The following is a 13,880-nucleotide window of genomic DNA, read 5'->3' as shown; positions in this document are numbered from 1 at the left end:
ATAGGCGTGAGCCACTGTGCCTGGCTGACAGCACCTTTTTTAAGAAAAGTTATTCTGTTGTGATTATTATAAAGAATTCAGGTGGGCAGATCACCCAAGGTCAGGTGTTTGAGACCAGCCTGGCCAACATGGCGAACACACATTGCTACTAAAAATATAAAAATTAGCCGGGCATGGTGGTGGGTGCCTGTAATCCCAGCTACTTGGGAGGCTGAGGCAGGAGAATTGCTTGAACCTGGGAGGCAGAGGTTGCAGTGAGCTGATATTGAGCCACTGTGCTCCAGCCTGGGTTACAGAGTGAGATTCCATCTCAAAAACAAAAACAAAAACAAAACAAAACAAAATAGAAATATTAGGGTGAAATTAAAAAAAATTTACTATAATGAACATGAGGCAACAATTTCAGATATCTTTTGGGATGGATGGATATAGATAAATAGGTGGAGACACAGAAACATAAAGGAATCACTTTTTTTTTTTTTTTTGAGGTGGAGTCTAGCTCTGTGGCTCAGGCTGGGGTGCCGTGGTGCGATCTCAGCTCACTGCAAGCTCCACCTCCCAGGTTCACGCCATTCTCCTGCCTCAGCCTCCCGAGTAGCTGGGACTACAGGTGCCGCCACCACGCCTGGATAATTTTTTTTGTATTTTTTTAGTAGAGACGGTGTTTCACTGTGTTAGCCAGGATGGTCTCGATGTTCTGACCTTGTGATCCACCTGCCTCGGCCTCCCAAAGTGCTGGATTACAGGCGTGAGCCACTGTGCCCGGCCTACTTTTATTTTTGAGATGGAGTCTTGCTCTGTCGCCCAGGCTGAACTGCAGTGGCAGGATCTGGACTCTCTGCAAGCTCCGCCTCCCGGATTCACGCCATTCTCCTGCCTCAGCCTCCCCAGTAGCTGGCACTACAGGCGCCCACCACCATGCCCGGCTAATTTTTGTATATTTAGTAGAGATGGGGTTTCACCATGTTAGCCGAGATGGTCTTGAACTTCTGACCTCAGGTGATCCACCCGCCTCAGCCTCCCAAGTGCTGAAATTACAGGCAAGAGCCACCACCCTCCGCTCAATAATTACCTCTTAAAGCCACTTGCTATGTGGGTGCTAGACCGATACCAAATAGCCATAAAATGCCACACACCCTAGAGTTCAACAGTGTGTAGCCAATCACTAACCAATGATATTTCTGCGAACCAATGAGAATTCCTGACAAATCACTTTTGTAATCACCCCACTCTTGATATGTCCTTTTTTTCTTTAAAAACTTGAGCCTCGGCCGGGCACGGTGGCTCAAGCCTGTAATCCCAGCACTTTGGGAGGCCGAGACGGGCGGATCACGAGGTCAGGAGATCGAGACCATCCTGGCTAACACGGTGAAACCCCATCTCTACTAAAAAATACAAAAAACTAGCCGGGCGAGGTGGCGGGCGCCTGTAGTCCCAGCTACTCGGGAGACTGAGGCAGGAGAATGGCGTAAACCCGGGAGGCGGAGCTTGCAGTGAGCTGAGATCCAGACACTGCACTCCAGCCTGGGCGACCGAGCGAGACTCCGTCTCAAAAAAAAAACTTGAGCCTCTTACCCGGGTGTGGCAGCTCACACTTGTAATCCCAGCACTTTGGGAGGCCAAGGTGGATGGATCACGAGGTCAAGAGTTCGAGACCAGCCTGGCTAACATGGTGAAACCCCGTTTCTACTAAAAATACAAAAAATTAGCTGGGCGTAGTGGCAGGCGCCTGTAATCCCAGCTACTCGAGAGGCTGAGGCAGGAGAATTGCTTGAACCTGGGAGGTGGAGGTTGCAGTGAGCTGAGATCGCGCCACTGCACTCCAACCTGAGTGACAGAGTGAGACTCCTTCTCAAAAAAAAAAAAAAAAAAAAAGGAGGTAATTATTTAGCTCAAAGAGTAGTGATATGGCATGGCTGCTGTTACATTCCAGGGCCTTTCTGGGCCTGATAATTCCTTAGATAAAACGTTTCTTCTTTGCCCTCACAATCCCAATTGTCCCAAAGACGTTTTTTATGGTTTTATGATCCGATCAAGTCTCATGCAATACATACAGGTTTTTTTTTTAGTTTCTTTTGATGTAGAAAATTTCCCTATCCCACTCCCTCCTCGTGATACTGACTTTTTGAAAATCCTGGACTAGTTGTTTTGTAAAATGTCCCACATTTTGGATTGTCCAGTTTATCTTTTGAAGTCTCAGTTACCTTATCTTCCTCTATTTTCTAACTGGAAGTCAGATCTAAAGACTTTATTTCATTTGGTTTAAACATTTTTGGCAAGAATACTTGATGGCTACCCTGGGAACTTCATCTTGCACCGTTATCAGGAGTGGCCACAGCATGGGTCATGCTGGCTGCACTTGCACAGTTATTTAGATGAGGATTGCCGTAGCATGCGTACATGAAATTTAGTTTTAACTGAACTGAATGGAGAAAAGAGAAGTAGAAGTTCAACTGAAAGAATTATTGACTTTCAAATATATGTTTCTTTACTACAAGGATTAATATATCTTAAAAGATCCTTCTAAATGTAAGAGGTCTAGGATCAATAAAAAATATTAAAAAGCTAAAGTCATTGAGTTTCTTTTAGACCCAGTGTTTCAATTTTTTTTTTTTTTAGACAGAGTCTTGCTCTGTCACCCAGGCTAGAGTGCAGTGGCATGATCTCAGCTCACTGCAACTTCTGCCTCCCAGGTTCAAGCGATTCTCCTGCCTCAGCCTCCCAAGTAACTGGGATTACAGGTGTGTGCCACCACATTTGGCTAATTTGTGCATTTTTTAGTAGAGATGGGGTTTTACCATGTTGTCCAGGCTGGTCCCAAACTCCTGACCTCAGATGATCCACCCGCCTTGGCCTCCCAAAGTGCTGGGATTACAGGCGTGAGCCACCGCATCTGGCCTATTGAGTAGTTTAATAACTCAGTAAGGTGGTTCAACTTGAATTATAGAATAGAATTCAATATAAAGTTATGGAATATAGTCTTCTAAATTCCAGGCCTAGTAACTAGCCCTGTGTGGTGGTGGTTTTCTGTCTTCCAGATCCATTTATCTTTTCGAGTTGTTTTCGTCGGTGTGCACTATGATCGCCTCAGGTCTTGGTAATTGCATTTGCAGCAGTCGCCTTGTAGCTCCTGGTTGTGTCTGAACGTATTTCCTTATGTGGCAGTTAGGTTGTTTGGTCTTAGTTGGTTTTCTTAGGTCTGCAATGCTTTCTTTTCATCTCCTTTGACTGTCATATCAACTCACCTTTGAGCTTTTGTTTTATTGGTTTTATTTTTTCTGAGATGTTCTATGGCCTGAAGCAATTAGCAAGACTTCCTTCTCTTCCATGCCTTACATGTTCTTCTAGGCTGGAGCAATTAGCAAGACTTCCTTCTCTTCCATGCCTTAAATGTTCTTCTAGGCTGGGCTCTTTGACTTATCTTCAGTGAGCCTTTTTGTTATTGTTTTAACTGTTTGTTTATTTTTTTCAATTTATTTAATTTTTGGAGACAGAGTCTCGCTCTGTCGCCCAGGCTGGAGGGCAGTGGCGCGATCTCGGCTCACTGCAACCTCTGCCTCCTGGGTTCAAGTGATTCTCATGCCTCAGCCTTCCTGGCAGTTGGGACTACAGGTGCCCACCACCACGCTGGCTAATTTTTTGGTTTTTAGTAGAGATAGGGTTTCACCTTGTTGACCAGACTGGTCTCGAACTCCTCACCTCAGGTGATCTTGCCTCGGCCTCCCAAAGTGTTGAGATTATAGGCATGAGGCATCGCTCCCAGCCGGGTGACCCTTTTTGTTGTTGTTTTATTGTTTGTTTATACTGTTGCCTTGTGATTTTGCTTCATGTGACAGGTTGTATCCGCAGAGGCGTAGGAAGTATGTTGGGAAGTGATGCTAGGAAGCGGAATCAGTCAGAGGGAGAAGTCGGACTTTGAGGCAGTCACAGCAAAGGCCTCATCCCAGGGGCTCTTGAGTGGTACCGGCTCTGCAGAGCTGTCCTGAATTGGGGCAGGGTACGTGTAACTGTTATACTCCTGCAGAGACCAACAGTTAAAATGCAGGCCATGCTCAGGGAGTGGACATGCTACTATCAGGCAGCTTTCTGCAGCAGAGGACCCAGCTGTGGAATGGGTGCTTCTGTGTGGAAGGGAGTATATGGGTGGCATGACCCAGCACTGACTAGAATTAATTTTATTTGCATGGTGGTACTGTCCAGCCATTCATTCTGTTTTCTCTGATAAGGTAGGTTTGTTCTTTATTCTCTTCTTAGCCTGTCTGAGATAGGTGAGTTTCCCTTCCGACATACAGATGGAGGGCTGAGTTTTGTGGGATATTCCAGCTTTGTGAGTAGCCTGAGAAATGACTGGGAGCCAGTGAAGGGTTGAGTCAGTGCAGGTGCGGTCCTGCCTTGTTAAATATGATGTGAGGTAGGAGTCAGGAGTCTGCATGCAAATCACCCAGTGCCGTTTGCTGAAAGATCGTCTTTTCCCTACTGCTCTGCAGCGTCATCTATGTCATAAATTGTCATAAATCAGGTGTCTGTACATGCGTGTCCTTGTCTTGACCTGTGTTCTTTTCCATTGTCCCATTGGATTATCTTTGTGTAAATACCATACAGTCTCATTTATTGTAATTTGAAAATGAATCCTGACATCCATTAGAGTCATTCCTCTGACTTTGTTTATCTTCAGGACTGTCTTGGGTGATATGTTTGTGCTCTTTGCCTTTCTTTTCATTAAGCTTTAGGATCAGATTGTCAGTTTCCACAAAATATGTGCTGATATTTCTGCTGAGATTGCACTGATTCTATAAATAAGTTCGGGGATAATGGACCTCATTACAATATCGAGTTTCCAACCCATGACCTTTATTTAGATCTTTAATTTTGAGAATATTGATGTATACTTTTTTATACAGATGCCTTTCTTGCAAATCTTTGATTAGATTTGTTCCTGGGCATATTATCCTTTAAAACGAATATAATGAATCACTATGTAGCCTTTACCCAGTGTCCACAACCTTGCTGCATTAGTATCCCTCTCCCACTCACTCCACCATCGCCCCCCAGAGTATTTTGAAGCAAATTAAAAATATATCATGTTTAGCTGGGCACAGTGGCTCCTGCCGATAATCCCAGCCCTTTGGGAGGCTGAGGCGGGCAGATCATTTGAGGTCAAGAGTTTGAGACCAGCCTGGTCAACATGGTGAAACTCTGTTTCTACTAAAAATTACAAAAATTAACTGGGTGTGGTGGTGCATGCCTATGGTCCCAGCTACTCGGGAGGCTGAGGCAGGAGAATTGCTTGAACCCGGGAGGCGGAGGTTGCAGTGAGCTGAGATCGTGCTACTACACTCCGGCCTGGGTGACAGAGCGAGACTCCATCTCTCTCTCTCTCTCTCTTTCTCTCTCTCTCTATATATATACACACACACACACATACATACACACACACACTGATATATATATATGAGAGAGAGATGAAGCATAATATATATATATATATTATATATGTATGTATGTAATGTTTAGCTGGGTGTGGTGGCATGCCTCTGTGGTCCCAGCTACTAGGGAGGCGGAGGTGGAAAGATGGCTTGAGCCACCACACCACTGCACTCCAGCCTGGGTGGCAGGAAGCTGAGGTGGGAGCATCTTCTGAGCCCAGAAGGTGGAGACTCCAATGACCCATGTTTACACCACTGCATTCCAGCCTGGGCAACAGAGCAAGACACTGTCTTAAAAAGAAAAAAAAAAAAAAAGAATTAAATGAAAAGTGAACCATTTGATACATTTTCGTTTTCTCAGGCTTTTTAATAACTTGTCATTATTTATTTTGTACTATCTTCAGATTTTTATATTTGCTTAACTGATTTGTTGTTCTTCTTTGTAGTTTCCCGTCACCAATTTTCCTTGGAATTGGACAGGTGAGTGAAAAAAAATAGAATTAACCTCTTATTTTGTCATCAGTATTCATAATGACATTTTAAGTCCTTTTGTTTAAAGCTGTGGTTGCGAATTTATTCAGCTGGCAGAGGACCAGAGGGTCATGGTACTCCTGGTGAGACAACAGGACATATTGACACTTTATTTCAGTCTACAATTTAGGAACAATTGTATTTATGGGAAAAACAGCTTCTTATTTTAAGTCCCTTAACTGAATTTAATTACTGTGAAGCAGTGGGCTACGAGACTCAGAGCCTCCAAGGCCTGGCGGGTAAGACATGAGTTGACTGAGGACTGGGTGGGAGAGAGATTACTTGTCCCACTTAAAGTGTCAGCTTGATACTTAGTTTAAGCCATTGTGTCTGATAGGAAAAGGGTTGGGAGATGGGGTGGGACCCACCATGCTGCCCTTATTATTAGCATCAGAAGGTTTTCAAGAGACAGAGTTTGAATTTTTTTTTTTTTGAGACGGAGTTTTGCTCTTGTCGCCCAGTTTGGAGTACGTAATGGCACTATGTCGACTCACTGCGACTTCTGCCTCCCAGGTTCAAGAAATTCTTCCAGCTCAGCCTCTCAAGTAGCTGGGATTACAGGCACCTGCCACCACGGCCAGCTATTTTTGTATTTTCAGTAGAGATGGGTTTTTGCCATGTTGGTCAGGCTGGTCTTGAACTCTTGACCTCAGGCGATCCGCCCGCCTCGGCCTCCCAAAGTGCTGGGATTACAGGTGTGAGCCACTGCACTTGGCTGAGAGTTTGAGTTTTTACATAAAATCTTCAAACTCGTATATGCTGGCAACAGATTCAAATTTTTACGAAACTCCCTATGTGCTAAACAAAACAGGTTTGCAGTTTGCTTCCTGGAGTTTGTGATTTTTGCTCTGAAGTGCAAGGATGAGCTTGGGTAAACTTTCAAACTATGCCCATTTGGGAGTTTCTGAAATTTCCCATTTATGTTAATTTGTGACTTGTTTATTCTTGTGGTTATATACTGGTGATTTCCAGATAAATAACTAGTAACAGACAACAATGTTTTTTGTTTGTTTTGATTTTGATTTAATTCATAGAGGGAAAAGTTTAACATTATGAAAATAGTATCTGTTAACTAAATTTTTAATTGTGAATCTGGGTAAACATTCTTCTTTTTTTTTTTTTTTTGAGACTGAGTCTCACCCTGTCACCCAGGCTGGAGTGCAATGGCGCAATCTTGGCTCACTGTAACCTCTGCCTCCCGGGTTCAAGTGATTCTCCTGCCCCAGCCTCCCAAGTAGCTGTGATTATAGGTGTGCACCACCATGCCCAGCTAATTTTTTGTATCTTTAATAGAAACGAGGTTTTACCATGTTGTCCATGTTGATCTCGAACTCCTGACCTCATGATCCACATACCTCAGCCTCCCAAAGTGCTAGAATTACAGGCATGAGCCACTGCGCCTGGCCAAATAAACATTATTCTGATTAAATGTCTTGCTAATAAATACATCTTTGCAACATCATTTTAGGGAGAAGCAATTATAACAAGAATTTTTTTTTTTTTTTTTTTTTTTTTTTTTGAGACGGAGTCTTGCTCTGTCGCCCGGGCTGGAGTGCAGTGGCCGGAACTCAGCTCACTGCAAGCTCCGCCTCCCGGGTTTACGCCATTCTCCTGCCTCAGCCTCCGGAGTAGCTGGGACTACAGGTGCCCGCTACCTCGCCCGGCTAGTTTTTTGTATTTTTTAGTAGAGACGGGGTTTCACAGTGTTAGCCAGGATGGTCTCGATCTCCTGACCTCGTGATCCGCCCGTCTCAGCCTCCCAAAGTGCTGGGATTACAGGCTTGAGCCACCGCGCCCGGCCAACAAGAATTTTCTTAGAGTAAAAAAATTATCTGTATATTTCAGTGTAAAAATATTAGAAAAAAGCAAGTTAAAAAAAAAAAAAAAGACCAGGCCAGGCATGGTGGCTCATGCCTATAATCCTAGCACTTTAGGAGGCCGAGGTGGGTGGATCACTTGAAGTCAATAGTTTGAGACCAGCCTGGACAACATGGTGAAACTCAGTCCCTACTAAAAATAAAAAAAAATAGCCGGAAATTGCTTGAACATTCACCGGGAGGCAGAGGTTGCAGTGAGCCAAGATTGCACCACTTCACTCCAGCCTGGGTGACAAGCAAGACTCCGTCTCAAAAAAAAAAAAAAAAAAAAAAAAAATTCAGTGATAAGGTGCCGTTTGTAGTCTCTAAGTGAAATAAATTAATTACTCTTTAACCCAGTGGCTTATACCCAAAGGTAAAGTGTTTCTGATTTGCAATTTGTTGAGGTAAGAGGCCAGTTAGACCTAATTTTAAAAGTCCAAATTACATTTATTTTAAGTAAGTGTTGGTATATTTATTTTATTTTATTTTATTTTTCTTTCTTTCTTTTTTTTGACAGTGTCTGGCTCTGTTGCCCAGGCTGGAGTGCAGTGGTGTGATCTTGGTTCACTGTACCCTTCACTTCCTGGGCTCAAGTGATCCTCCTGCCTCAGCCTTTCAAGTAGCTGGGACTACAGGCATGCACCACCACACTGACTAATTTGTGTATCTTTTGTAGAGATAGGGTTTCGCCATGATGCCCAGGCTGGTCTTGAACTTCTGGGCTCAAGCGATCTGCCCACCTTGGCCTCCAAAGTGTTGGGATTATGGGTGTGAGCCACTGCGCCTGGCCAATGTTATTGTATTTCTTTAAAAATTATAAAGCGAGGTATAAGTACAAAGTACAGTTATAATTCAGGGTGGGCTTAATTACATAAATATATGATAAGTATTAAGTTTGTAAACTCAGGAGCAAGGTATAGGATTATAATCATGTTGAAGGAGTCTTAAATTTTTGCATCCTAATATGGAAAGAATTGAGTAAGTTCTACAACTTGCATGAAAGATGATGTTAAATTTTTATTTCATAATAATGATATGGAGTATTTCCAATATACCTAGGGCACTCCAGATTAAGAGGATTTGATGAGACATTTTTGCTATGCCAGCTGGATTGAAAAGTAAATCTGTCTTTAAACTTTTTTCCCTCTTTGTTGGTCTTCTGTTTTATGGAAATAACGGACTTTTAAAAAAATATGCTTAGGTGTGGAGTTTCTTTTAAAAGGATGTTCCCGTGCCTTTATGGGGGAAGATAACCGTATGTTTAGTATATGGGAAATATGGTCCAGGATCAATGTGTCACCTCACTGACTGTGATCACTTTTGCACATTTGTCACTGTCAGGGAGACCATTCCCTTTCTCCCTCTCCCACAGTTCCATTCCTAGAGCCCTTGAGATAATGTATATGTGTATGTGTCAGTCTATTTGATATTATACTTTTTTTTTTTTTTTTGAGATAGAGGCTTGCTCTGTCTCCCAGGCTGGAGTGCAGTGGCATGATCATGGCTCACTGCAGCCTTGACTTTCCAGGCTCAGGTGATCCTCCCACCTCAGTATCCTGAATAGCTGGGACCACAGATCACCAAGACTAGCTAATTTTTTGTATTTTTTTGTAGAGATGGGTTTTTACCATGTTGCTTAGGCTGGTCTTGAACTCCTAGGCTCAAGCAATCTTCCTGCCTCGGCTTCCCAGAGTGCTGGGATTACGGGCATGAGGCATGGCACCCAACTGATATTACCTTTTTTTTTTTTTTTTGAGACAGTGGTGTCTCACTCTGGAGTGCAGTGGTGTGATCTTGGCTCACTGCAACCTCGGCCTCTCAGGTTCAAGCGATTCTTCTGCTTCAGCCTCCTGAGTAGCTGCGATTCTGCGTCTGCCAGCATGCCCAGCTAATTTTTGTTTTTTAGTAAAGACAGGGTTTCATCATGTTGGCCAGGCTGGTCTTGAACTCCTGACCTCAAGTAATGCACCCATCTTGGCCTCCCAAAGTACTGGGATTATAGCTGTGAGCCACCGCACCCTGCCCAACATTACATTTTTTGCCTAGAGTTCTGATGGAATCTGTACTGTGGCAAGAAAAACAATTTTAATATTCTGAGAAATAGTTATTTTTTTCTGGAACCCAGAAAATGAGTTTTTTTGCTGTATTTCTTTTTTTTTTTTTTTTTTTAGACGGAGTCTGGCTGTGTTGCCCAGGCTGGAGTGCAGTGGCGTGATCTCGGCTCACTGCAAGCTCCGCCTCCCGGGTTCATGCCATTCTCCCGCCTCAGCCTCCGAGTAGCTGGGACTACAGGCGCCCGCCACCACGCCCGGCTAATTTTTTGTATTTTTAGTAGAGACGGGGTTTCACCATGTTAGCCAAGATGGTCTCGATCTCCTGACCTTGTGATCCGCCCGTCTCGGCCTCCCAAAGTGCTGGGATTACAGGCTTGAGCCACCGCGCCCGGCCGATGACTGTGTTTTCTTCTGATGATGTCATTGCACTTCAATCAATCTTTGCAGATATTTTGCTGAAGTATCTCTCTCCCCTTTTCTCTTTTCTTCAGATGGCAGCCACCATAATGATACTATATGTGTCCAAGCTAAACAAAATAATTCACTTCCCTGATTTTGATAAGAAAATTCCTGTAAAGGTATGTAATGAAAAGTATATATGAGTGTGATAGAAGATGTGAAAATACACCTTGATTTTAGAGTCCAGGTCCATTTCTATACACACTGTACTTCCTGCCTGCACTGGATATAAACTTCTTTTTTTGTTTGAGATGGACTCTCGCTCTGTCGCCCAGGCTGAAGTGCAATGGTGCGATCTTGGCTCACTGGAATCTCTGCCTCCTGGGTTCAAGTGATTCTTGTGCCTCAGCCTCCTGAGTATGTGGGATTACAGGTGCCTGCCATCATGCCCAGCTAATTTTTTTTTTTTTTGTATTTTTAGTAGAGATGGAGTTTCACCATGTTGGTCAGGCTGGTCTCGAGCTCCTGACCTCAAGTGATCCACCCACCTTGGCCTCCCAAAGTGCTCGGATTACAGGTGCGAGCCACTGTGCCTGGTCAAGAAACTTTTTAGTAAAGATTGTATATCACTTAGTTGTCCATTTATGTAATGCATATAGTAGTAAAAGTATGTGCTTAACAACTGACATCAAATAAATGAATATTGTGTGTCTTCTGAAGTGAGAGAACTCTAAATTAGGGATTGGCAAACTTATTTGGTAAAGGATCAGACCATCTCTTGCAATTATTCACCTCTGCCACTGTACCATGAAAGTAGCCCTTGATGACGTTTAAATGGGTTGATGTTCATGTGTTCCAATAAAACTTGATTTACATAAATAAGAGCTGGGCTGGATTTGGGCCCTAGTTTACTGATTTCTGTTTTCGGTTTTCGTTTTATCCTGACAAAAGCCTGACAAAAGCTGTGAGTGGAATGAAGAATGCAATTTGATATACATAGAAATATGCAGTTTTTTCCATCCTGGAACTAGAAACAGAAAATCTACCATTCCTTCCTGGACTGTGGAATGGAACTAACGTTTGTTGAACAGTTGCTGGGTTCCAGACATTAGGTCAGGCATTTAATTCTTAGACCAGTCCCATACAACAGGTGGTATTAAATGGATTATGACAGCATTTAGGTTTAAATCAGACTATCAGTTCCCTGAGGGTGACCTCATGTGGCTGGTTTGCTGCCTTTCTCTAATGCTTGGAAAAATGCCAGCATCTAGCACTGGATTATTTATCAGACAGACTAAAGAAGCACATGCTTATAGCATCAGTAATCAGGGGAGCCCAGTGTGGTGGCTCACGCCTATAATCCCAGCGACTTGGGAGATCAAGGCGGGAGGATCGCCTGAGGCCGGGAGTTGGAGGTCAGTGTGGGGAACATAGTAAGACGTTGTCTTAAAAAAAAAGCCAGGTGCGGTGGCTCATGCCTGTAACGCCAGCACTTGGGAGGCTGAGGCAGGTGGATCACGAGGTAAAGAGATTGAGACCAGCTTGGCCAACATGGTGAAACCCCTTCTCTACTAAAAGTACAAAAAAATTAGCTGGGCGTGGTGGTGGGCGCCTGTAGTCCCAGCTACTCGGAGGCTGAGGCGGGAGAATGGCATGAACTTGGGAGGCGGAGCTTGCAGTGAGCCGAGATCACGCCACTGTACCACCCTGGGCGTGGTGGCGCACACCTGTAGTCCCAGCTACTCAGGAGGCAGAGGCAGGAGAATCGCTTGAACCTGGGAGGCAGAGGTTGCAGTAAGCCAAGGTCGTGCCACCGCACTCCAGCCTGGGCAACAGAGTAAGACCCCATCTCAAAAAAAAAAAAAAAAAAAAAAAAATCAGGGACATCCAGAAAAAGAGAAAAATAAAAGGTTGAAGTATATGAAAGCTGTCAACCTAATCATCATTAGAAAAACCAGAATATTACTGGGCTTACTTACTCTTATTTTATCTTATAGCATAATTTTAAAACATTTTAAAATGGTAAAATCTATACATAGAGAAAAAGGCATCCTATTTGAATGTGTAATTGAATGAATAATTACCCTTGTAAACCATTACTTAGGTCATGAAATGGGATGACAAAGTCTTCCTTACCCACTATCCTAACTTTTCTAACAATAATTTTCTTGCTTTCTTTGTAATTTTTCTAAATCTGGATGCATCCCTAAATTCTTTTTTTTTTTTTGAGACGGAGTTTTGCTCTTGAACTTGTGATAAAGGGAATCTAACTCTATGTTCTTTTGTATCTGGCTTCTTTCACTTAATATTATGATAGTGAAATTCATCCGTGTTGTGTGTGGCTGTATTCTTTTATTTTCATCGTATGAGTATATCACAATTTACTTATCTGTTCTATTATTTATGGTAATTTGGATATTTCCAGTTTGGGGGCTAGAAAAATAAAAAGTACCACCCTGAACATACTTAAAAGTTGGACGCTGGCATACATGTGTTAGCTGGGGCTGCCATAACAAAATACCCCTGGCCAGGTGGCTTCAACAACAGAAATGGATCTCCTCACAGTTCTGGAGGCTGGAAGTCCAAGACCTACGTGCTGGCAGGGTTGACTTCCGGTGAGGCTTTGCTTCCTGGCTTACAGACGGCCACCTTCTCACTGTGTCCTCAATGGCCTTTCCTCTGTGTGTGCACTCCTGGTATCTCTTCCACTTCTTTTTTTTTCTGTTTTTATTTTCATTTTTATTATTATTTTGAGACAGGGTCTAGCTCTGTCACCCAGGCTGGAGTGCGGTGGTACATCCACAGCTCACTGCAACCTCAAACGCGTGGGCCCAAGTGATCCTCCTGCCTTAGCCTCCCAAGTAGCTGGGACTACAAGCATTTGTTACCATGCCTTGCTAATTAAAATTTTTTTTTTTTTGTAGAGACAGGGTCTCACTATGTTGCCAGGGCTGGTCTTGAACTCCTGGGCTTAAGCTCTCTTCCTCTGTTGGCCTCCCAAAGTGTTACAATTACAGGTGTGAGCCACCGTGCCTGGCCTCTTCTCTTCATATAGGGACACCAGTCTTGTTGGGCTAGGGCTCTACCACTATGCCCTCATGTAACCTGGCTTCCCTTGGTTAAGACCTCATCTCCAAGTACAGTCACATTGGGGATTAAGGCTTCAACACGTGAATGTGGGGAAAAACAAGATTCAGTTCATAAGGTGCCTATGAGTGAGGAATGTGTCTATCGGGGAGTGGACCTGCTGGCCCTGGGGCCTGCATATCTTCAGCTTCCATCTGGAATGTTGAACAGTTCTTGGTGGCTGTACGAGCTCACCTTCTGACAAGTGTGCATGGAAGTCCCTGTCGCTTCCTATTCTTGGTATGTGAGTCATGTGATGTTTTGCTAATCTGGGTGGGGCGCGGTGGCTCACACCTGTCATCCCAGCACTTCGGGAGGCTGAGGCAGGCAGATCACCTGAGACCAGGAGTTCAAGGCCAGCCTGGCCACCATGGCAAAACCCCATCTCTACTACAAATACAAAAAATTAGCCGGGCATGGTGGCAGGTGCCTGTAACCCCAGCTTGGGATTACAGGAGACTCAGGAGACTGAGGCAGGAGAATTG

At 43.8% G+C, this 13,880-nt stretch overlaps 1 protein-coding gene across 4 annotated transcripts in view; it reads left to right on the top strand.

Moving 5' to 3' along the window:
• The window catches only part of SLC35D2 (solute carrier family 35 member D2), a 66,485-nt gene that overhangs the window by 8,715 nt on the left and 43,890 nt on the right, over positions 1-13,880 (top strand). For 3 of the 4 annotated variants that reach the window (XR_004054006.1, XM_030919872.1, XM_030919874.1), the window contains exons 2-3: positions 5,873-5,906; positions 10,362-10,448. Coding sequence is in view for 3 of the 4 variants with exons in the window: in XM_030919872.1 (XP_030775732.1) it covers positions 5,873-5,906; positions 10,362-10,448 (121 nt within the window). In the remaining variant the exon portion in view is untranslated. Of the gene's footprint in view, positions 1-5,872; positions 5,907-8,875; positions 8,935-10,361; positions 10,449-13,880 lie in introns of all 4 variants that reach the window. The other variant, XM_030919875.1, reaches the window with a different exon arrangement.

The sequence above is a fragment of the Rhinopithecus roxellana genome, chromosome 16 (genome assembly GCF_007565055.1).
Source record: "Rhinopithecus roxellana isolate Shanxi Qingling chromosome 16, ASM756505v1, whole genome shotgun sequence".
In the NCBI taxonomy this organism is placed as follows: Eukaryota; Metazoa; Chordata; class Mammalia; order Primates; family Cercopithecidae; genus Rhinopithecus; species Rhinopithecus roxellana.
This window is presented reverse-complemented; position numbering and strand designations above follow the sequence as displayed.